We start from the raw sequence: 25693 nt of genomic DNA, 5'->3' as shown, positions 1-25693 counted from the left end.
GCTGAAATAAAACACAAAGGCAGGTTTTTCTTTTCTCTTTGATCCTGAAAGCGCTCCACACAGAAGATACATGGCTGGTAGCATATTGCCGCAGTTATCTACCTGTATCAGTATCGACTGACTGGCGTTATCCAGGATAAAACGGGTAATTCACTGATCAATATTGCTCCGTTTAGCTGCGATGGAGCTTTTACTTCATCAGTATTAATTGTGAGCTCCTGCCAGAGCAGCTTTTGAGCAGTTTGTGTTTTTATTACCCTGTGGAGTTTTTACACTGAGAGAAAATGAGGGAAAAATAAAAACAAAAAAAAAACTCAGCAACGCTCAGATTCCAATATTCTGTATAGATCTGAGTCAATGTTTCTGTGTTAAAAGGAATCGTCGTGGGAAACACCATCTTAACTCCAACAACATAAATGTCTCTCAGAAATACAGATAAACTACAGCAGAGCAAAGTCTTAAGACTCAGTGTTGTGCAAAAGTTTTAAACCACCTGATATTTTTCTAGTCAATTCACCAGCCGTTCAGAAAACCTTTTCTTTTCTTTGTTCCTCTGAACTCTGGTTGCAATTTTTGGTGAATGGCACTTTAGGAATCATGTTACTGGATTAAACATACCATCTTCTGTCAAACATTATTTTTTGAGTTTATCACACTGCATAAGACAAAATCTTACCTAGTATATTTTGTCTAGTTTCTAATGGAAATAAGTAAGTAAATATTTTCTTACTTTTGATAAAAATATGCTAATTCCACTATATGATAAATTTACCTATAACAAGACATTTTCCCCATAGTATGAGTGAAGTAATCTCCATTTTCACCAATATTAAGGAATTGTTTACTTTAAAAAGTTACTATATTTTTGCTTTAATGTTACTTGTAAGTTAGCAGAAAACATCTGACACTGCAAAAACTGGTTATGCAAATATCTCAGTACACGTGAAATTAAACAAATGTACTTAAAACTAACCTTTCAGCAGGACATATGAGCTTGTATTAAGTTACAAAAAATTGAAAGGATTAATTTGCTTTTAATAAGCAAACAAAATATGTGAAAACATTGGGGCTGAAAAGAAAACAACAGAACTTTGAAATCCCTCCAGAAAACCCTGAAAAGCCATCTCAAAGTTCATTTCATGGGATTAGGGGAGAGCGTGCCTGCTTGGATCGATGGATATTTGAAAATGAGGGATGAAAAGGGACTGAGCCAAAAGCAAAACACATCTGAGCTGAAAGAGAAATGAATGACTTCTTTAATAACTTTGGTTATAAATCCATTTGTCAGGGCGACATGCCCAGACAAGGTGAACACACATCAGAACGGGCCACCCAGTTTCCCGCTCCGGTTATTCTCACGCCACAATCGCTGACATCTAACCTACTGATCGCATTCTGCTCTCTAACAAAATACCTTAAGAAACCAATTTGATCTTGTTTTGTCTTTGCAAACTCTTAGCTAAGCAACAAAGACACATTAAGCAACTTCCTGTGATATATGCTGCAGATGCAGGAAACTCTGGGTAATGTCTCATAAAATGGCCCCAACAGGAGAGTAGCAGCATCCGTCCTGCGTGCTGCACATTTATAACTCCAGAATATCTTTTTATGTGCTTCAGAAATGGTAACTATGCTATAAAGAGGGTGTCTGAGGGGCAAAATCAATACCATTTTAGTTTTATATTCAGTTTTAGGCTGCACAGTCAATAATCCTTGACGCCTGAGTTATCTTATCTCCGATGTGGAGCAATTTGTTCAGAGCTGGGAGAGGGATCACCTGCAAAGCTCTAGCAGCAGGAATGCTGATTCGGATTTTGTTGCATTGATATTGTATGGAAAGTTTGAATGGTAGATGACATTGCAAATATGTATCCCTCTTCCTTTTGTGTCATGTTTTCCCAACCTCAGAAAATCATTAACTCCCCTGATCAGATTCAGTTGGATAATTGAGTTCTACTATTTTTTTACTTTAAAAGAAACATCTTTGAATGAAGATAAATGTGAGAATGATTTTGTCTAGAAACCATTAAAAAGACTGTTTTGCAAAACTACAAAATCTGGAGAAATAAAATGGTTTTTAAGCAAGGTTTATTGCTCTCTGGCGCCCCTCCTGGACAAACCACATCATTGACATACCATTTATTGGTCTGTGTCCTTCCAGGTGTTTTTTTTTTTTTGTTGCTCCTTTTTCTTTTTGATTTTTTTCTTAAGTTGGCTTTATTATTACACCACCTTTCACAAATAAAAAAAACAATTGTATAAATGTTATGCATAATTTAATTAAATCAATTAGAACAAACTGAATTATGCAAATAAATAAAAGCACAATTTTCAAAAAAGATTTTAAGAAGAAACTTTAAGCTAAAATTCCTCTAGCTGCTTTTTAATTAAGTCCAGACCCACTAAACCGTTGACCCAAATACTTTTTTCACAGAACTGAATTACAAAAAAATCTTTGGGTTATTAAGATGCGAGTAAAATAGAGATTAATTTTCAGCAGTGGTGCATATCTTGCATTTCACGCATGACTACAGTGTTTTGGATAACTTTTTTTGTTTTTTTCCTAATATGTAATGAGATGTCAAAGATTTATCCATCAGGTGTATATTCTCAAATTCTTAATATATACTGGAAAACCTTACTCACAATGGGCGTTGAATAATTTTAGCAGCATGAAGACCAAATGTTACCTTGATTCTGATATCACAGCATCATCAGCATAGCAGTAGACAGCGGTGTTTGGTAAGGGTGTTCCATATGGACTTAAAGTTTTATATTAATATTTTGTGGTACTACTCTGATAATGATAAAAGTGACGATGAAAACTATTTCTTTCTACTTTTTTACGTAACTGTTTGGCTGGCAGAGCAATCATAGCCCCACAAACACAAATATTGCAGTTAAAAAATATTTGTAAAACACTTCTTAAGGATACCAGTCAGGTACAGAAGTGTGATTTGTATCACTAAACTGCACACAGTAACATATTTTCAAATTTATTGGTATTTATTGATACTCTAGTTGAACAAACAGTGGAGAAAATAGTAAAAATAGCAGTTTCAACATCGAATTGACTTGATTGTGACAATGATGAACCAAAATACGTATAATGATTAAAAGTTTAACACAATTAATTATATAATAAATGCCTGACCTTATCATTTGGTTATTCTTGATCACAGCTGTTGAACCAAGAAAGGAGAACTAGGACTGTTCCCTGCGGAACACCTTTGGCTACACAATAGCTACATTCACATAACAGGTCTTGATGCACAATTCTGTTTATTTTTTTATTTTTTATTGCAGATTTTCTTTTTTGAATTAAATGCAACTGCAACCAGACTCTTGTGTGGTCCGCATGCACTGAAGAAGAAAGTAGACGTAACACAGCAGCAAAATGTTTTATTGTTTATGGATCAATTTGTGAGGAATTGGAGCTGACAGTATTGGGACAACATCATAAAAAGACGAAGAAAGCACAACTAATATCAACGGGCTTTTGACCCTGAATTATGACACATGTCTCACACCAATGATGTAAAAGTTGGATAAAGTGCAACATGGCTGTTCTGACTGAAAACTAAACGTCCAATTTAGTTCCACATTTGGAATTGACACAAATCGGGGTGAAAAGACTGAATTTGGGCCCTGAGACTGCCGGGAAAAAGTCAGATATGGGTCGAATTCGCCTGCTGTGTGAACGTATCCTCATTTGTAAGCTGCATCTGTTATTGCTCTGTGATGCAATAACAAATATTGCTGTTACTGCTAAAAGCGCAGCGGTTTTTCATTTACTCAGAATACTTTCATCATCTTCCAGTATGTTTAGTCCATACTTGCTATACATACAAACCTGATATTTGCATACATTCAATAAAAAGATGAACATCTTTTTTTTTCTCACTCTCTGGAGTTAAATGAGACCAAACTTTTCTTGTTTTAGCTTAGTGAGAATTACCTATCAGGGGTATCAAACTCCAGTCCTCAAGGGCCGGTGTCCTCAAGGGCCGCTGTCCTGCAACTTTTAGATGGGCCTCTGCTGCACCACACCTGAGTAGAATAATTAGGTCAATAGCAAGGTTCTGGAGAACTGATCTACACAAGGAGGAGGTAATTAAGCCGTTTCATTCCAGAGTTTTGTACCTGTGGCACATCTAAAAACTGCAGGACAGCGGCCCGTGAGGACTGGAGTTTGACACCTGTGACCTAAATTATTTCTATTTGCTAAATGCCAGAAAACATGTGACTTTCTTTGAATTCAGATGTTTACATACATTTGGTCAGTATCAGGGATCACTGTTTTAAAATGTGACTTGGGTCAAACTTTTGGGTTTGTTTCCTCAAGCTTCTCACAATAGTTGCTTCACTCACACATTTTCAGATGGAGAAATGTGTTTATATCCTTTTACTCAGTGTATGTAAATATATGATTTCATCTGTATGTTAACAGAAAAATTATTTATTTTTCACTTTCTAACCCTTTTCCTCTCCTTTAATCTTGACTTTATTAGGTGAGTGTTTACGGAATATTTTCATCGTGTTTATTGAGCCAAAATCCTCATGTGAAAATATGCAGGGGGGAAAATGCAAATGGCGTGGGACAATAGCATTCCCGTCTGTTCACCAGTGGTGATTACATTTCAGATTGCCGCTTTTTGAAGACTTGACACGAAATGTAAACAGGATTTTGCCCCTCAGGGCTCGGCTGATGTGTTGGTGTAAGCAGTGTCAGTTTCTTTTAGAGAAGCTATGCTCTAACTGTTCTAAATTTAGCATGGTAAGGATAGCAAAGTAATGGAAATGGAGCTGCATAAAACATGAAACGCAGAGAAACTAAAAAGAAATGTCGACAAGGGTTTAGTGTTGGTTAAATTGCAGGAGAAAGACATTGGAGTATTTATTCTTTCTGTCTAAGCAGTTAATTCAGATTCTGTCGGGACACTTTTTTTCATCAAGTAAAAGTAAAACAACAGAGTAAAATCTTTCCTTTTCTCTCCAATTCCCCCATGTGAGGCCAGTCTTTGTCGTTCTCTGTTGTCCAAAGATAAGCCGTCACCTTCAGGGGTTTTCTGCGTCTCCCTGCTGATGGTTATCTCTGCAGAGGCGAACAACTGAACGGTCCCCACAACTCAGACGGCATCAGATAAAACGCCTCGAGCTGTTGGCCATTGTTGAGCTAATCTCAAAGTATTCTGGTTGGCTGGGCGGTACTTATGTCTGAAGCATGTGGGTCAGCTCTTATCTGCTGTGTGAGACAACAACAAGGAGATTCAGGTTTCAGAAAGTGAAGGAGAGTGGAGCATCTAGGATTGAAACATCTATACTAATGATGCTCTCAGTAAGGTGAACATACAGCACATTTTACATCACCCCTAATATCTTTAGCTGGGTTTACATTAACCTTAAATTTTTGAAAATAAATGCACTTAATGGAAACATATCAGTTTCAAAAAGAGCTGAATATAGAGTGAATGAATTGGGGGGGTTGGTCGTATCGAAACTGGTTTATTTCGTAAAACTCCATTGGAAATATTTCTTTTGCATCACATAAATCATGCGATCAACAACAGGATGCTACTACTGGCGGAAATGACAAAGAAGACAACAGGAAGCGTTAGAAGGATGATGGCGCAATGTCATTTTTAATGACTTAGCATGTGAACAAACATATTCACGTGCGATTTTAATTTAGTTTTTTTTCTAATGGAAACACCACAATTACAAAATTATGTTTTTTTGAATTTAGTGAAATATCAGTAAAGTTTTGCACAGAAACAGCACGATTTAAAGGCCAATTAACCTCATTAACAGTCATGTTTTTGGACTGCAGGAGGAAGCTGGATCAACTGGAGAAACCTCACTTATGGTTTTTCCTCCCATTAAGTTTGGAGTCCGCTCCGGTTCCAGAACATAGTTTTGAACAAATGTTGCAAGTTAACACCAAATCTGGATCCAGTATAACAATATGAGTGCTTCTTTTCAGTCGATATTGATAATTTTTGTTTAGTTTTACTTTTAAATATCTGAAATATAGTCAAACTGGGGATGTGACCTTTCCTGTTTTATCCCCAGTTTTCTCTCTAATTTTCCCCTTTTATTTTGTTTTTAAGCAGTTATGAGGCACATTGCTGAACCCTGAAACTGAAACTGCTGCTGTGGAAGTTGCTCCACAGGTTGTTGCTAGGTAACCAAAGAGGGAGTGAGTTGCTAGGTAACCAAAGAGCGAGTGAGTTAGTTGATTCCACCAAGCTAGCTTAGCTGGTATTTAAAGGTTTGGCGGCTAAATCCTTGTCCTGCCTACATCCCCCAGAATGCTTTGCGGTTCAGTGGAATTATTGAATATGCTGTCAGACATATTTTCTGTTGTTATTGATCTCGCGTCTGTCGTGACATGTATTGTTATTGACTTATTGTCCAGCCCTAATATATTTATAATATATTTTTTAGATGTAGATGCATTCTTTCCTACAAGTGATTGAACTTTCACTGAATTAATGCTATGTTATTGCATTTAATTTAAAAGAGGAATTTAATAATTTGTATCTTTCAATGTATTTCTAATACTTTGTAGAAGAGGCTTAAGTGGTTAAATAAAAAATCAGATTTTTTTTTATCTGATTACTTGGTTAATAGTTAGAATAATCTAATATAATACTAATATACAGTAATTGTTAGTTTTATTCCCATTAAATTCTGTAAATAAATAACTTTAAAAACTCAAAAAAGGATGACAGTAGGAAATAAAAATGTCCTTTCCTGTGTTTTCCCCCCACAGAGTGCAGCTCCGACTGCCAGCGCTGCACGGCGGACCTCCAGACCGGCGTCGGCAGCGTGTGCCTGTGGTGCAAAGCGGCGAGGACGTGGCTGCTTGGCGATCACTGCGTCTCTTTCTGCCCCTCCGATCATTATGCGTGGCACGGAGCCTGCATCGGTAAGGACTCTCACTCTCCTGTCTCATTATCAAATGTAGAAAGGTCAGAGGTGTGACAGCAGCCGTTTGAATGTAAAACTGAGCTAAAATCTCATCAGAACCTCCATGTTTTATTCATGCGGCCGGTTGGAGATCTGACTGAGTTGGTGGAAGTTGGTTCTCGACCCTCTTTGTTTCTGTCTCGACCCGATGACAAGAAGCAGAAGAAATGGTGAATGTTAATGAAGCTAAAAAGAAATCCTCTTTGATACTCACACGAAGGTTTTTAACACAAACCTTTCTCCAACATATTTGTGAGAAAAGTGACAATAAATGTCCAGGAAAAGGACTCAAAGAAACTTTAGAAAGAAACGCCAACGTCTATTCCTTGGCTTTTCCATCCAATAGATCTTGATATATTTTAGCTGAAATATTTAATTTATGTCATTCTTTTCATTCTTTAAATGTTCTTGGTGTGCTGCATTTTCATGCAAGCTGCACTGAGTCAAAATCCAAAGAAAAGAGCAGTTTTTTGTATTTTTCCTGTTAAAACTTAAATTTACCAACAAATTACTAGAAATCCACAATTTGTTCCCAGATTTGAACTTTTTAGAGTGAAACTCAAAGTCCCTAGTGAAATTAAATTTTCCTTTTTGTAGAAGATGTTGCAGAAAATTGATGGTTTGTATGTTTAGTACAGGGTCTTAATCATTTGACTCATTGATGTTTATTATTGTGACACTCGATGATGCTGATCTCATTCCCACAACAACGTGGGATTTTGTGTTCTCATGTTTTTATTTGATTATAATTGTCGTAACCTATTTGTTTGACAGAGGTAGAGGACAGAGGTAAATCTATTTGGTCTAACAGTAGTTTTATTAGACCGAATAGTGAAATAGTGGAATAGTACACTTAATAAGACAAAACTAATTTATAAGTAACTTTTCAGTAAGAAGTAGGAGTTTGTTTTTAGTCAATAATTCCTTAATAGTTGTGAAAAAATGTTTGTTCCACTGGCAGATTATTTCACTTATAATATCAGAAACAATTTTTGTTATAAGTTTAATAATCTGCAAATGAAATAAGTACTTTTTAAAATCAATATTAAGGAATTACTGATTTAAAACAAACTCTTATATCTTGCTGCAAAGTTACTTGTAAGTTATTTTGTCTTATTTCAAATGTACTAAGATATTTGCAAGACCATAAAAACTTGGTAAGATTTTGTGTTTTTGCAGAGTAACTTTGCAAACTGTGCTGCCATTTTTAACTTTTCATGAACTTTGACTTTTAAAATGTTACCTGGGACTCTGAGTTGGAGCTTTGTCATGCTGGGACGTCCATTCCCAAACTGAAATTAGTTAAACTATTTCCAGATTGATGAGCAGCAACAGTTGCTCCATTAAAGATAATTTGTGAAGCTTTTTCTTTCCTGGCATTGTGTTAATGCACCTGTATCCTCCGGAGCACCAAACAACCTAAACTCCTGCCTTCTGAATATACTTTCCCATTTAGACTTGATAGTTTTCTCCAATCTTTCATCCTCATCGTAACCTTTTGGTTTCCCCATTATTCCCAACGGTCTTCCTCTCTATTTCGGCATTGTTCCTTGTTCTTAATCGTCTTTTCATTCCAGCCTTTCAGCTCCATTCTCCTCGTTGTTATTATTGTCATCATCCTCATAATAACCATCACTGTTCTCATCCTCCTTATACTTGTACAACTGATCGTTATCCTAATTCCTCCTTATTCTCATTAGCCTCATCATCACTATCATCCCCCTTCTTTCTCTTACGGCCCTAAATCTCATTAGCTTTGTCATCTTCATCGACCAGGGTCATTATCATCATCATTTCCTCTGTGCTCCTCCTGCGATTCAGCAGGTGAGCAGCAGAAAAGACGAGAAGCCTCGCAGCCACGCAGAGCTGCAGCGTCTTCATGCAGATTTAAATGCAAATGTGAGGAGGAGGCTTCAGGCCGCAAAACCTCTGGAGGCTCATTTAGCTGAGCCCGAAGCAGCCGAACACCAACACACACTGTAAAGAAGCAACGCTGCAGAGATAAAACGGGACACTGAGCAACAGACGTGGGATTCAATGCATCTGTGGCAATATTTTATCCTTTGCAGCCTTTTCTTCTGCTGGTGTTGCGTCAGACTTCTGAATTAAAGCTGATTTCCTGAATTTTCTTGAGGTTTTTTTCTCCCTGTGCTCATAGATGGAAGGAGGGCACGAGGAGTGGAAGGGCTCTTTCAATGATTATACACTTGATCGTGATTACTGATTATTATAAATATGTATTTTTAAACTCAAGAGCGTGCGTTTACAAATTTATTCTAATAGGAATGTAATAATTCAGCAGCTTGGAGTGGAGATCCGTCTTTTAGTGCAAAGATTTAAACCAGCCTCGATGTTCACCCGTAGGGGATTTGGTGTTGGATGGGCGCTGGGCAAAAACACTTCAACAAGTTGTTTTTTTTGCTTTCTTTTATTAAAAGCAATCACTCTGCAGAACAGTTGTTTGCTGCAATCAATGTAGCAACCATTGAATATATTTAAAGGAGACCTACTATGCAACATTCACATTTTGCACATTTTCGTACTTCGATTTGGTTTCCTACGGCTTCTAGAAATCTAAAAATCACCACAAGTCGTTTTTTTGGCAAAAACCTTTGGAATGTAACGTCACAAATCAGCAGGCAATGCCTTGTTACCTGGCAACCCCAGCAGAACCACAGCTCCAGCACATTAGGGCAGCTGGTATTACCGGTCTACGCGCTGCAAAATGGCTGCTGGAAATGACAAGTGTTTTGTTGTTGGCTTACCATTCAGAAACCACTTGCTGCATTCATGTTGGTTGTGCAGGAGGCTCTACTTCTGCTTTTCATAATTTCGCATCTGTTTGCAGTCATTTTCACATGTCAATTTAAATGTTGAGTTGGGAGGCATGGCCAGCAGCAGCTTATTTAGATTTAAAGTGACAAGACGCCCTAAAAAAGCATAATAGGTCACCTTTAACTATTACTGAAGTATTTTAACCAATGCTGGAAGAGTTGTGGTTAGTTGTGATTAAAGCAAAGTGTGTAGCTGTTATCGTATTTGACCTGGACTGTTTCCAAATTCTGAAAAAATGGCAACTCTCAGATGTTTGTCCAAGTGATATAAATATGTCTTCATTTCTATGTCTATTTTTTAAATGTCTATCCAGCTTTCTGTCTCCCTTTGTCTATGTTTTAATTTGTTTTTGTTTGTCTACACCTTTAATTTTTTTATATACTCTATCTTTCTCTCTATTTATCAAACTATAATGTATTTCTGTAAGTTCTGTCTTAAAAGGCTTTTTAAGCTAAGATTTGACGAAAAGTTAGCGAAATCCCTGAGCGTTTCTTATATTCACTTTCCAAAAAGACATCTTCTTCTTCTTCTCCTTATAATCTTGTAAAGTGTTTTTGATCAGAAATTTTCCAGCTTTCTGAAAGTTTTATACAGTTAGTGATGGACTTCTGAACTCATATTTAGAAAACAAAAGTTTTACTTTTTGAACTTTTACTCAGTTCTGAGCTAGATTTTATTCATATGTAACATATTTAGGTAATAAAGTTCACATTTATGCTTTTTGCTCTACTTTCCTTAATTTTATCCTAGTTGTTTTCTGTAATTTTAATCTAATTTATTCACTTTTTTTCCCCCAGAATGCCATCCTTCATGCGAGTCCTGCAGTGGGGCGGGGCCTCTGTCCTGTACTTCCTGTCCCGCCAAAAGCGTCCTGTTGCCCTCTGGCCTCTGCGCTGCCAGGTGCCCCATTGGTTACTATGACAACGGTCATCGGCTCTGTCAAGGTAGGAAACGTAACTGCTGATATGGTCACACTGAAAACCTGTTTATTGTTTATTAAATACTTTTACACCATTTTTGTATTAATTTTTATGTTTTTCTTTTTAATCTTGTTTGGGGAAAAATACATTTTTAATTTATTTTGCCTTTATAAAGTTAATATTTAGTATCAGTTTGAGGCAAAGCTCTCATGTTCTTAAATTTAATTTTCAAAACATAGCAAGATTTTAATAGTTCACCTTTTAAGTGATTTTATGAATATTTTTGTTTAACTTTCCTGAGAAAATGTAGTTTATATAAAATAAAACATTGCATACTTAGAGACACTTGGTGGAGGCAGGTAGAAGTGAATTTATTGTTCATGGGGTTTTCAGCTTTCTACACAGAAATACACTTAATGAGGACCTGTGGGAGAAATAAGACTTAAATCAATATCAAAATGATAAGTCTTGGTTGTTTCAATAAAGCACTTCTTAAAATTTAGTTTGGTATATATATGTATATATATATGTATATACTGTAGATATAGATATATAGATATAAATATACATATATCTATGTACAGTATGTGTAGATAGATATATAGATATATCTTATGATTGCTAGATGGATAGATAAAAGATTATCCTCAGATTCCAGCTTACTATATCATTACTATATATTTATATATAGTAATGATAATAATAATTAATAATAATAATTATTATTATTATTAACATCCATCCATCATAAACGCATTAAATCTTTTTAGGTTGTGGCAGGAAGCCAGAGCGCCCGGAGAGAAACCTGCAAACAGGATGTTAACTTTTGATAGTTTATTCACAAAATTCAATGTTTCTTCCTCCTCTAAAAAACAGCTTTGTTGTTTTGGAGATTAGTGGCAGGAGAAACCATTAGGTGGGATTTTCTGTGGAGTGTGGCGTTTCTCTTCATGTGTTTGCTTCTCATTATGAATCCCGCTTTTGTACACATTTTCTTGAGAACAGGTTCAGAAAGCTTTAAAAACTGAGAACGATTTCTGAACCTGTTGGGGAACTTCTACAGAGGTTGTCCTCTACAGAGGTCGTCTTTATGGCAGCTGGAATCTGAGGATAATCATTTTGTTCATCATAGAAAACCTCATAATCTAGATCAGTTTTTCTTTTGTTAAATCATTAAAATCCTGTCCCAAAGTTTTCCCTCTTCTTCTGAGGTTGAATTACCCCATTCGGGGTAGTTTTTCTTTTGGGAACTCTGTAAAATCTGGTCCCAAAGTCTTTCCTCTTCTTCTGAGGTTGAATTACCCCATTCGGGGTAGTTTTTCTTTTGGGAACTCAGTAAAATCTGGTCCCAAAGTTTTTCCTCTCTTTCTAACAGTGAGCTATCCAATTCAGGGTAGTTTTTCTTTTGGGAACAGTTCACAATCTGGTCCCAACGTTTTTCCTCATTGTCAGAATTACGTACTTGGTCTGGGGCAGTTTTGTCTTTGTTAACGGTCTTTCTGCTGCTCGTCTGCTGCTTCCTGTGTGTTAAGTCTGACGCTCCGTCTGAGGAACTTTTACATTCAGAGACCCTGGAGGATGCGCCATTTCTCGATGTTTTCTCTGGACACGCCGGAGATGAAATAGTGGATCTCAAAGCCTGGGCTTTGAGATCTGCCCCAGAAGATACTTCCCCAGCCGGGTCAGCTTGAACTCTGGGAACCGTTGGAAGCCCGTCCCAAAACAAATCTCTGTCAACATCCGGGGAGCTTGAGAAACGACTCTGACTTTCGAGAGAAGAAACTTCCCCAGCCAGGTCAGTTTTATTTCTGGGAACCGTTGGAAGCCCGTCCCAAAACAAATCTCTGTCAACATGCTGGGAGGTTGAGAAACGACTCGGACTTTCGAGAGAAGAAACTTCCCCAGCCGGGTCAGTTTTATCTTTGGGAACCGTTGGAAGCCCGTCCCAAAACAGATCTCTCTCAATATCCTGGGAGGTACTTGCGTCCGAGTCGTTTCCAGGAAAGAAATGGTCGAAAACTTTCCTCATCCCTGTCGTCACCAGATATCCTAGTCCAAAACCAAGTGGCAAAATTAAAGGGTATGGCATCTTGGAAGCACAAAAATCCTTACTAGACACAAAATCTGAATCTCACTGAAGCGTTTGGATACTAACTGTTGTGTTGAGATTCAAGCAGTTAAAGCCTCAGAACGTCTTTGATCTGTTGTGATGTTCATGATGTCGTCTGTGACCTCATCAGTGAGGTCACTGTGGTTCTGGGGAGGGTCCTGCTTCTGATCGTTGCTATGGGAACGGTCAGATAAGTTCTGCCTGATTCAAACTGAAATAATGACCAAATATTTAATAAGTTTTTTTTTAAATTTATTTAACATGAATTGAATAACATTAGATCTCTACCTTGGTTTTCTGTACCTGCCGCCATATAAATTGTCTTTATCCATTATTAATTTGGTTCTGGCAGGAAATTGTTCAGATTTTATAAACATTTGCAAAACACAATTTTCTCTAATCTCTGTTAACTCTATGTTAATGATAAAATTTTATATATTTTATACTACCTTGTTCTGTAATTGTCAATATCAGTAATGATGTAATTTGTTGCACAACTAATATTAGTATTGATTAAATTCAGATCTTAGACAAATAATAAATGAATAGAAAAGTATCACATATGTAGATAGATCGATAAATAGATCTATAGAGAGATCTATTTATCTATCTATTTATCTCTCTATATCGATATATAGATATAGATTGATCTATCTATATATATAGATATGTAGGTCTATATATCTATATTTATATACATATAGATATATATATATATTCTGTATATAGATATATCTTTTGATTGATAGATGGATAGATATATCTATTTATTTATATATATATAATAATATATATAATAATGGTAATATTAATAACAATAATAATTATTTTTATTGTTAACATCCGTTATAAATCACACTAAATCTTTTTGGACTGTGGGGGGAAGCCGGAGCGCCCGGAGAGAACCCACATATGGACATGGAGAACCAGAAAACCCCATGCAGACAGAACCAGGCTGGGATTCAAACCCAGGACTTTCTTACTGCAAGGCAGCAGTGTTACCCACTGATCCACTGTGCAGCATTGATGTTTTATTCACACCAAGGGAGAATTTAGAAACTAATTAACCAAACAGTGATGACTTTAGATTGTGGCAGGAAGCCGGAGCGCCCGGAGAGAAACCTGCAAACAGGATGTTAACTTTTGATAGTTTATTCACAAAATTCAATGTTTCTTCCTCCTCTAAAAAACAGCTTTGTTGTTTTGGAGATTAGTGGCAGGAGAAACCATTAGGTGGGATTTTCTGTGGAGTGTGGCGTTTCTCTTCATGTGTTTGCTTCTCATTATGAATCCCGCTTTTGTACACATTTTCTTGAGAACAGGTTCAGAAAGCTTTAAAAACTGAGAACGATTTCTGAACCTGTTGGGGAAACTTTTACAGAGGTTGTCCTCTACAGAGGTCGTCTTTATGGCAGCTGGAATCTGAGGATAATCATTTTGTTCATCATAGAAAACCTCATAATCTAGATCAGTTTTTCTTTTGTTAAATCATTAAAATCCTGTCCCAAAGTTTTTCCTCTTCTTCTGAGGTTGAATTACCCCGTTCGGGGTAGTTTTTCTTTTGGGAACTCTGTAAAATCTGGTCCCAAAGTCTTTCCTCTTCTTCTGAGGTTGAATTACCCCATTCGGGGTAGTTTTTCTTTTGGGAACTCAGTAAAATCTGGTCCCAAAGTTTTTCCTCTCTTTCTAACAGTGAGCTATCCAATTCGGGGCAGTTTTTCTTTTGGGAACAGTTCACAATCTGGTCCCAACGTTTTTCCTCATTGTCAGAATTACGTACTTGGTCTGGGGCAGTTTTGTCTTTGTTAACGGTCTTTCTGCTGCTCGTCTGCTGCTTCCTGTGTGTTAAGTCTGAGGAACTTTTACATTCAGAGACCCTGGAGGATGCGCCATTTCTCGATGTTTTCTCTGGACACGCCGGAGATGAAATAGTGGATCTCAAAGCCTGGGCTTTGAGATCTGCCCCAGAAGATACTTCCCCAGCCGGGTCAGCTTGAACTCTGGGAACCGTTGGAAGCCCGTCCCAAAACAAATCTCTGTCAACATCCGGGGAGCTTGAGAAACGACTCTGACTTTCGAGAGAAGAAACTTCCCCAGCCAGGTCAGTTTTATTTCTGGGAACCGTTGGAAGCCCGTCCCAAAACAAATCTCTGTCAACATGCTGGGAGGTTGAGAAACGACTCGGACTTTCGAGAGAAGAAACTTCCCCAGCCGGGTCAGTTTTATCTTTGGGAACCGTTGGAAGCCCGTCCCAAAACAGATCTCTCTCAATATCCTGGGAGGTACTTGCGTCCGAGTCGTTTCCAGGAAAGAAATGGTCGAAAACTTTCCTCATCCCTGTCGTCACCAGATATCCTAGTCCAAAACCAAGTGGCAAAATTAAAGGGTATGGCATCTTGGAAGCACAAAAATCCTTACTAGACACAAAATCTGAATCTCACTGAAGCGTTTGGATTCTAACTGTTGTGTTGAGATTCAAGCAGTTAAAGCCTCAGAACGTCTTTGATCTGTTGTGATGTTCATGATGTCGTCTGTGACCTCATCAGTGAGGTCACTGTGGTTCTGGGGAGGGTCCTGCTTCTGATCGTTGCTATGGGAACGGTCAGATAAGTTCTGCCTGATTCAAACTGAAATAATGACCAAATATTTAATAAGTTTTTTTTTAAATTTATTTAACATGAATTGAATAACATTAGATCTCTACCTTGGTTTTCTGTACCTGCCGCCATATAAATTGTCTTTATCCATTATTAATTTGGTTCTGGCAGGAAATTGTTCAGATTTTATAAACATTTGCAAAACACAATTTTCTCTAATCTCTGTTAACTCTATGTTAATGATAAAATTTTATATATTTTATACTACCTTGTTCTGTAATTGTCAATATCAGTAATGATGTAATTTGTTGCACAACTAATATTAGTATTGATTAAATTCAGATCTTAGACAAATAATAAATGAATAGAAAAGTATCACATATGTAGATAGATCGATAAATAGATCTATAGAGAGATCTATTTATCTATCTATTTATCTCTCTATATCGATATATAGATATAGATTGATCTATCTATATATATAGATATGTAGGTCTATATATCTATATTTATATACATATAGATATATATATATATTCTGTATATAGATATATCTTTTGATTGATAGATGGATAGATATATCTATTTATTTATATATATATAATAATATATATAATAATGGTAATATTAATAACAATAATAATTATTTTTATTGTTAACATCCGTTATAAATCACACTAAATCTTTTTGGACTGTGGGGGGAAGCCGGAGCGCCCGGAGAGAACCCACATATGGACATGGAGAACCAGAAAACCCCATGCAGACAGAACCAGGCTGGGATTCAAACCCAGGACTTTCTTACTGCAAGGCAGCAGTGTTACCCACTGATCCACTGTGCAGCATTGATGTTTTATTCACACCAAGGGAGAATTTAGAAACTAATTAACCAAACAGTGATGACTTTAGATTGTGGCAGGAAGCCGGAGCGCCCGGAGAGAAACCTGCAAACAGGATGTTAACTTTTGATAGTTTATTCACAAAATTCAATGTTTCTTCCTCCTCTAAAAAACAGCTTTGTTGTTTTGGAGATTAGTGGCAGGAGAAACCATTAGGTGGGATTTTCTGTGGAGTGTGGCGTTTCTCTTCATGTGTTTGCTTCTCATTATGAATCCCGCTTTTGTACACATTTTCTTGAGAACAGGTTCAGAAAGCTTTAAAAACTGAGAACGATTTCTGAACCTGTTGGGGAAACTTTTACAGAGGTTGTCCTCTACAGAGGTCGTCTTTATGGCAGCTGGAATCTGAGGATAATCATTTTGTTCATCATAGAAAACCTCATAATCTAGATCAGTTTTTCTTTTGTTAAATCATTAAAATCCTGTCCCAAAGTTTTTCCTCTTCTTCTGAGGTTGAATTACCCCGTTCGGGGTAGTTTTTCTTTTGGGAACTCTGTAAAATCTGGTCCCAAAGTCTTTCCTCTTCTTCTGAGGTTGAATTACCCCATTCGGGGTAGTTTTTCTTTTGGGAACTCAGTAAAATCTGGTCCCAAAGTTTTTCCTCTCTTTCTAACAGTGAGCTATCCAATTCGGGGCAGTTTTTCTTTTGGGAACAGTTCACAATCTGGTCCCAACGTTTTTCCTCATTGTCAGAATTACGTACTTGGTCTGGGGCAGTTTTGTCTTTGTTAACGGTCTTTCTGCTGCTCGTCTGCTGCTTCCTGTGTGTTAAGTCTGAGGAACTTTTACATTCAGAGACCCTGGAGGATGCGCCATTTCTCGATGTTTTCTCTGGACACGCCGGAGATGAAATAGTGGATCTCAAAGCCTGGGCTTTGAGATCTGCCCCAGAAGATACTTCCCCAGCCGGGTCAGCTTGAACTCTGGGAACCGTTGGAAGCCCGTCCCAAAACAAATCTCTGTCAACATCCGGGGAGCTTGAGAAACGACTCTGACTTTCGAGAGAAGAAACTTCCCCAGCCAGGTCAGTTTTATTTCTGGGAACCGTTGGAAGCCCGTCCCAAAACAAATCTCTGTCAACATGCTGGGAGGTTGAGAAACGACTCGGACTTTCGAGAGAAGAAACTTCCCCAGCCGGGTCAGTTTTATCTTTGGGAACCGTTGGAAGCCCGTCCCAAAACAGATCTCTCTCAATATCCTGGGAGGTACTTGCGTCCGAGTCGTTTCCAGGAAAGAAATGGTCGAAAACTTTCCTCATCCCTGTTGTCACCAGATATCCTAGTCCAAAACCAAGTGGCAAAATTAAAGGGTATGGCATCTTGGAAGCACAAAAATCCTTACTAGACACAAAATCTGAATCTCACTGAAGCGTTTGGATTCTAACTGTTGTGTTGAGATTCAAGCAGTTAAAGCCTCAGAACTTCTTTGATCTGTTGTGATGTTCATGATGTCGTCTGTGACCTCATCAGTGAGGTCACTGTGGCTCTGGGGAGGGTCCTGCTTCTGATCGTTGCTATGGGAACGGTCAGATAAGTTCTGCCTGATTCAAACTGAAATAATGACCAAATATTTAATAAGTTTTTTTTTAAATTTATTTAACATGAATTGAATAACATTAGATCTCTACCTTGGTTTTCTGTACCTGTTGCCATATAAATTGTCTTTATCCATTATTAATTTGGTTCTGGCAGGAAATTGTTCAGATTTTATAAACATTTGCAAAACACAATTTTCTCTAATCTTTGTTAACTCTATGTTAATGATAAAATTTTATATATTTTATACTACCTTGTTCTGTAATTGTCAATATCAGTAATGATGTAATTTGTTGCACAACTAATATTAGTATTGATTAAATTCAGATCTTAGACAAATAATAAATGAATAGAAAAGTATCACATATGTAGATAGATCGATAAATAGATCTATAGAGAGATCTATTTATCTATCTATTTATCTCTCTATATCGATATATAGATATAGATTGATCTATCTATATATATAGATATGTAGGTCTATATATCTATATTTATATACATATAGATATATATATATATTCTGTATATAGATATATCTTTTGATTGATAGATGGATAGATATATCTATTTATTTATATATATATAATAATATATATAATAATGGTAATATTAATAACAATAATAATTATTTTTATTGTTAACATCCGTTATAAATCACACTAAATCTTTTTGGACTGTGGGGGGAAGCCGGAGCGCCCGGAGAGAACCCACATATGGACATGGAGAACCAGAAAACCCCATGCAGACAGAACCAGGCTGGGATTCAAACCCAGGACTTTCTTACTGCAAGGCAGCAGTGTTACCCACTGAGCCACTGTGCAGCACTGATGTTTTATTCACACCAAAGGAGAATTTAGAAACTAATTAACCAAACAGTGATGACTTTAGATTGTGGCAGGAAGCCGGAGCGCCCGGAGAGAAACCTGCAAACAGGATGTTAACTTTTGATAGTTTATTCACAAAATTCAATGTTTCTTCCTCCTCTAAAAAACAGCTTTGTTGTTTTGGAGATTAGTGGCAGGAGAAACCATTAGGTGGGATTTTCTGTGGAGTGTGGCGTTTCTCTTCATGTGTTTGCTTCTCATTATGAATCCCGCTTTTGTACACATTTTCTTGAGAACAGGTTCAGAAAGCTTTAAAAACTGAGAACGATTTCTGAACCTGTTGGGGAACTTCTACAGAGGTTGTCCTCTACAGAGGTCGTCTTTATGGCAGCTGGAATCTGAGGATAATCATTTTGTTCATCATAGAAAACCTCATAATCTAGATCAGTTTTTCTTTTGTTAAATCATTAAAATCCGGTCCCAAAGTTTTTCCTCTTCTTCTGAGGTTGAATTACCCAATTCGGGGTAGTTTTTCTTTTGGGAACTCAGTAAAATCCTGTCCCAAAGTTTTTCCTCTTCTTCTGAGGTTGAATTACCCCGTTCGGGGTAGTTTTTCTTTTGGGAACTCTGTAAAATCTGGTCCCAAAGTTTTTCCTCTCTTTCTAACAGTGAGCTATCCAATTCGGGGCAGTTTTTCTTTTGGGAACAGTTCACAATCTGGTCCCAACGTTTTTCCTCATTGTCAGAATTACGTACTTGGTCTGGGGCAGTTTTGTCTTTGTTAACGGTCTTTCTGCTGCTCGTCTGCTGCTTCCTGTGTGTTAAGTCTGACGCTCCGTCTGAGGAACTTTTACATTCAGAGACCCTGGAGGATGCGCCATTTCTCGATGTTTTCTCTGGACACGCCGGAGATGAAATAGTGGATCTCAAAGCCTGGGCTTTGAGATCTGCCCCAGAAGATACTTCCCCAGCCGGGTCAGCTTGAACTCTGGGAACCGTTGGAAGCCCGTCCCAAAACAAATCTCTGTCAACATCCGGGGAGCTTGAGAAACGACTCTGACTTTCGAGAGAAGAAACTTCCCCAGCCGGGTCAGTTTTATTTCTGGGAACCGTTGGAAGCCCGTCCCAAAACAAATCTCTGTCAACATGCTGGGAGGTTGAGAAACGACTCGGACTTTCGAGAGAAGAAACTTCCCCAGCCGGGTCAGTTTTATCTTTGGGAACCGTTGGAAGCCCGTCCCAAAACAGATCTCTCTCAATATCCTGGGAGGTACTTGCGTCCGAGTCGTTTCCAGGAAAGAAATGGTCGAAAACTTTCCTCATCCCTGTCGTCACCAGATATCCTAGTCCAAAACCAAGTGGCAAAATTAAAGGGTATGGCATCTTGGAAGCACAAAAATCCTTACTAGACACAAAATCTGAATCTCACTGAAGCGTTTGGATTCTAACTGTTGTGTTGAGATTCAAGCAGTTAAAGCCTCAGAACTTCTTTGATCTGTTGTGATGTTCATGATGTCGTCTGTGACCTCATCAGTGAGGTCACTGTGGCTCTGGGGAGGGTCCTGCTTCTGATCGTTGCTATGGGAACGGTCAGATAAGTTCTGCCTGATTCAAACTGAAATAATGACCAAATATTTAATAAGTTTTTTTTTAAATTTATTTAACATGAATTGAATAACATTAGATCTCTACCTTGGTTTTCTGTACCTGCTGCCATATAAATTGTCTTTATCCATTATTAATTTGGTTCTGGCAGGAAATTGTTCAGATTTTATAAACATTTGCAAAACACAATTTTCTCTAATCTCTGTTAACTCTATGTTAATGATAAAATTTTATATATTTTATACTACCTTGTTCTGTAATTGTTAATATCAGTAATGATGTAATTTGTTGCACAACTAATATTAGTATTGATTAAATTCAGATCTTAGACAAATAATAAATGAATAGAAAAGTATCACATATGTAGATAGATCGATAAATAGATCTATAGATAGATCTATTTATCTATCTATTTATCTCTCTATATCGATATATAGATATAGATTGATCTATCTATATATATAGATATGTAGGTCTATATATCTATATTTATATACATATAGATATATATATATATTCTGTATGTAGATATATCTTTTGATTGATAGATGGATAGATATATCTATTTATTTATATATATATAATAATATATATATATAATGGTAATATTAATAACAATAATAATTATTTTTTTTATTAACATCCGTTATAAATCACACTAAATCTTTTTGGACTGTGGGGGGAAGCCGGAGCGCCCGGAGAGAACCCACATATGGACATGGAGAACCAGAAAACCCCATGCAGACAGAACCAGGCTGGGATTCAAACCCAGGACTTTCTTACTGCAAGGCAGCAGTGTTACCCACTGAGCCACTGTGCAGCACTGATGTTTTATTCACACCAAAGGAGAATTTAGAAACTAATTAACCAAACAGTGATGACTTTAGATTGTGGCAGGAAGCCGGAGCGCCCGGAGAGAAACCTGCAAACAGGATGTTAACTTTTGATAGTTTATTCACAAAATTCAATGTTTCTTCCTCCTCTAAAAAACAGCTTTGTTGTTTTGGAGATTAGTGGCAGGAGAAACCATTAGGTGGGATTTTCTGTGGAGTGTGGCGTTTCTCTTCATGTGTTTGCTTCTCATTATGAATCCCGCTTTTGTACACATTTTCTTGAGAACAGGTTCAGAAAGCTTTAAAAACTGAGAACGATTTCTGAACCTGTTGGGGAACTTCTACAGAGGTTGTCCTCTACAGAGGTCGTCTTTATGGCAGCTGGAATCTGAGGATAATCATTTTGTTCATCATAGAAAACCTCATAATCTAGATCAGTTTTTCTTTTGTTAAATCATTAAAATCCTGTCCCAAAGTTTTTCCTCTTCTTCTGAGGTTGAATTACCCCGTTCGGGGTAGTTTTTCTTTTGGGAACTCAGTAAAATCTGGTCCCAAAGTCTTTCCTCTTCTTCTGAGGTTGAATTACCCCATTCGGGGTAGTTTTTCTTTTGGGAACTCAGTAAAATCTGGTCCCAAAGTTTTTCCTCTCTTTCTAACAGTGAGCTATCCAATTCGGGGCAGTTTTTCTTTTGGGAACAGTTCACAATCTGGTCCCAACGTTTTTCCTCATTGTCAGAATTACGTACTTGGTCTGGGGCAGTTTTGTCTTTGTTAACGGTCTTTCTGCTGCTCGTCTGCTGCTTCCTGTGTGTTAAGTCTGACGCTCCGTCTGAGGAACTTTTACATTCAGAGACCCTGGAGGATGCGCCATTTCTCGATGTTTTCTCTGGACACGCCGGAGATGAAATAGTGGATCTCAAAGCCTGGGCTTTGAGATCTGCCCCAGAAGATACTTCCCCAGCCGGGTCAGCTTGAACTCTGGGAACCGTTGGAAGCCCGTCCCAAAACAAATCTCTGTCAACATCCGGGGAGCTTGAGAAACGACTCTGACTTTCGAGAGAAGAAACTTCCCCAGCCGGGTCAGTTTTATTTCTGGGAACCGTTGGAAGCCCGTCCCAAAACAAATCTCTGTCAACATGCTGGGAGGTTGAGAAACGACTCGGACTTTCGAGAGAAGAAACTTCCCCAGCCGGGTCAGTTTTATCTTTGGGAACCGTTGGAAGCCCGTCCCAAAACAGATCTCTCTCAATATCCTGGGAGGTACTTGCGTCCGAGTCGTTTCCAGGAAAGAAATGGTCGAAAACTTTCCTCATCCCTGTCGTCACCAGATATCCTAGTCCAAAACCAAGTGGCAAAATTAAAGGGTATGGCATCTTGGAAGCACAAAAATCCTTACTAGACACAAAATCTGAATCTCACTGAAGCGTTTGGATTCTAACTGTTGTGTTGAGATTCAAGCAGTTAAAGCCTCAGAACTTCTTTGATCTGTTGTGATGTTCATGATGTCGTCTGTGACCTCATCAGTGAGGTCACTGTGGCTCTGGGGAGGGTCCTGCTTCTGATCGTTGCTATGGGAACGGTCAGATAAGTTCTGCCTGATTCAAACTGAAATAATGACCAAATATTTAATACGTTTTTTTTTTAATTTATTTAACATGAATTGAATAACATTAGATCTCTACCTTGGTTTTCTGTACCTGCTGCCATATAAATTGTCTTTATCCATTATTAATTTGGTTCTGGCAGGAAATTGTTCAGATTTTATAAACATTTGCAAAACACAATTTTCTCTAATCTCTGTTAACTCTATGTTAATGATAAAATTTTATATATTTTATACTACCTTGTTCTGTAATTGTTAATATCAGTAATGATGTAATTTGTTGCACAACTAATATTAGTATTGATTAAATTCAGATCTTAGACAAATAATAAATGAATAGAAAAGTATCACATATGTAGATAGATCGATAAATAGATCTATAGATAGATCTATTTATCGATCTATCTATAGATCTATTTATCTATCTATTTATCTCTCTATATCGATATATAGATATAGATTGATCTATCTATATATATAGATATGTAGGTCTATATATCTATATTTATATACATATAGATATATATATATATTCTGTATATAGATATATCTTTTGATTGATAGATGGATAGATATATCTATTTATTTATATATATATAATAATATATATATATAATGGTAATATTAATAACAATAATAATTATTTTTATTATTAACATCCGTTATAAATCACACTAAATCTTTTTGGACTGTGGGGGGAAGCCGGAGCGCCCGGAGAGAACCCACATATGGACATGGAGAACCAGAAAACCCCATGCAGACAGAACCAGGCTGGGATTCAAACCCAGGACTTTCTTACTGCAAGGCAGCAGTGTTACCCACTGAGCCACTGTGCAGCACTGATGTTTTATTCACACCAAAGGAGAATTTAGAAACTAATTAACCAAACAGTGATGACTTTAGATTGTGGCAGGAAGCCGGAGCGCCCGGAGAGAAACCTGCAAACAGGATGTTAACTTTTGATAGTTTATTCACAAAATTCAATGTTTCTTCCTCCTCTAAAAAACAGCTTTGTTGTTTTGGAGATTAGTGGCAGGAGAAACCATTAGGTGGGATTTTCTGTGGAGTGTGGCGTTTCTCTTCATGTGTTTGCTTCTCATTATGAATCCCGCTTTTGTACACATTTTCTTGAGAACAGGTTCAGAAAGCTTTAAAAACTGAGAACGATTTCTGAACCTGTTGGGGAACTTCTACAGAGGTTGTCCTCTACAGAGGTCGTCTTTATGGCAGCTGGAATCTGAGGATAATCATTTTGTTCATCATAGAAAACCTCATAATCTAGATCAGTTTTTCTTTTGTTAAATCATTAAAATCCTGTCCCAAAGTTTTTCCTCTTCTTCTGAGGTTGAATTACCCCATTCGGGGTAGTTTTTCTTTTGGGAACTCAGTAAAATCTGGTCCCAAAGTTTTTCCTCTCTTTCTAACAGTGAGCTATCCAATTCGGGGCAGTTTTTCTTTTGGGAACAGTTCACAATCTGGTCCCAACGTTTTTCCTCATTGTCAGAATTACGTACTTGGTCTGGGGCAGTTTTGTCTTTGTTAACGGTCTTTCTGCTGCTCGTCTGCTGCTTCCTGTGTGTTAAGTCTGACGCTCCGTCTGAGGAACTTTTACATTCAGAGACCCTGGAGGATGCGCCATTTCTCGATGTTTTCTCTGGACACGCCGGAGATGAAATAGTGGATCTCAAAGCCTGGGCTTTGAGATCTGCCCCAGAAGATACTTCCCCAGCCGGGTCAGCTTGAACTCTGGGAACCGTTGGAAGCCCGTCCCAAAACAAATCTCTGTCAACATCCGGGGAGCTTGAGAAACGACTCTGACTTTCGAGAGAAGAAACTTCCCCAGCCAGGTCAGTTTTATTTCTGGGAACCGTTGGAAGCCCGTCCCAAAACAAATCTCTGTCAACATGCTGGGAGGTTGAGAAACGACTCGGACTTTCGAGAGAAGAAACTTCCCCAGCCGGGTCAGTTTTATCTTTGGGAACCGTTGGAAGCCCGTCCCAAAACAGATCTCTCTCAATATCCTGGGAGGTACTTGCGTCCGAGTCGTTTCCAGGAAAGAAATGGTCGAAAACTTTCCTCATCCCTGTCGTCACCAGATATCCTAGTCCAAAACCAAGTGGCAAAATTAAAGGGTATGGCATCTTAGAAGCACAAAAATCCTTACTAGACACAAAATCTGAATCTCACTGAAGCGTTTGGATTCTAACTGTTGTGTTGAGATTCAAGCAGTTAAAGCCTCAGAACGTCTTTGATCTGTTGTGATGTTCATGATGTCGTCTGTGACCTCATCAGTGAGGTCACTGTGGTTCTGGGGAGGGTCCTGCTTCTGATCGTTGCTATGGGAACGGTCAGATAAGTTCTGCCTGATTCAAACTGAAATAATGACCAAATATTTAATAAGTTTTTTTTAAAATTTATTTAACATGAATTGAATAACATTAGATCTCTACCTTGGTTTTCTGTACCTGCTGCCATATAAATTGTCTTTATCCATTATTAATTTGGTTCTGGCAGGAAATTGTTCAGATTTTATAAACATTTGCAAAACAAAAATTTCTCTAATCTCTGTTAACTCTATGTTAATGATCAAATTTTATATATTTTATACTACCTTGTTCTGAAATTGTTAACTAAGGCACCAGTTCTTCTTTGTCTTTGCCTTTATCTTCATCTTTGTCTTTGGGGTCTGAACCCAGCCGATGAGAGAAGTGCGATTTGAAGCCACATGTTGCGGGGCTAACGGATTGGTCCCCATGCACAGGACAGTCTTCGGCTCTGTGGCCCCGGCTCTTCTTCAGCTGCAGAGTTCTTTGTCTGTCTCGATCTTGTCTCGAAGCTGCCTGGAGGATCCTACCAAAGATTCCTCTTTTGCACCCACCTTTTATAGGGTTTATCCACCCTTTTGGTGCGTTTGCATTGGCTAGCACTGTTGCTGTGCTTGTTTAATTGGCTGTCTGCTT

The 25693-nt window shown here is 37.7% G+C and overlaps 2 protein-coding genes across 3 annotated transcripts in view; one reads left to right on the top strand and one right to left on the bottom strand.

Moving 5' to 3' along the window:
* The window catches only part of fras1 (Fraser extracellular matrix complex subunit 1), a 292855-nt gene that overhangs the window by 163023 nt on the left and 104139 nt on the right, over positions 1-25693 (top strand). For both annotated transcript variants that reach the window (XM_028033228.1, XM_028033229.1), the window contains exons 20-21: positions 6776-6931; positions 10605-10751. In XM_028033228.1, coding sequence (XP_027889029.1) covers positions 6776-6931; positions 10605-10751 — 303 coding nt within the window. The remainder of the gene's footprint in view (positions 1-6775; positions 6932-10604; positions 10752-25693) is intronic.
* On the bottom strand, positions 21283-22728 carry LOC114154281 (uncharacterized). The gene is made up of 2 exons (XM_028033234.1): positions 22550-22728; positions 21283-22463 (listed from the first exon to the last, which is right to left on the bottom strand). The coding sequence occupies exon 2, from the start codon at positions 22441-22443 to the stop codon at positions 21580-21582; it is 864 nt and encodes a 287-aa protein (XP_027889035.1). The 5' UTR covers positions 22444-22463; positions 22550-22728; the 3' UTR covers positions 21283-21579.

The sequence above is a fragment of the Xiphophorus couchianus genome, chromosome 12 (genome assembly GCF_001444195.1).
Source record: "Xiphophorus couchianus chromosome 12, X_couchianus-1.0, whole genome shotgun sequence".
NCBI classification, from domain to species: Eukaryota; Metazoa; Chordata; class Actinopteri; order Cyprinodontiformes; family Poeciliidae; genus Xiphophorus; species Xiphophorus couchianus.
Note: the sequence above shows the minus strand (reverse complement) of the source record. Positions and strands in the feature narration are given on the sequence as shown.

Coding starts and splice junctions, on each gene's coding strand:
- LOC114154281 (XM_028033234.1), bottom strand. CDS start 22,443: ATGAGGAAAGTTTTCGACCATTTCTTTCCTGGAAACGACTCGGACGCA.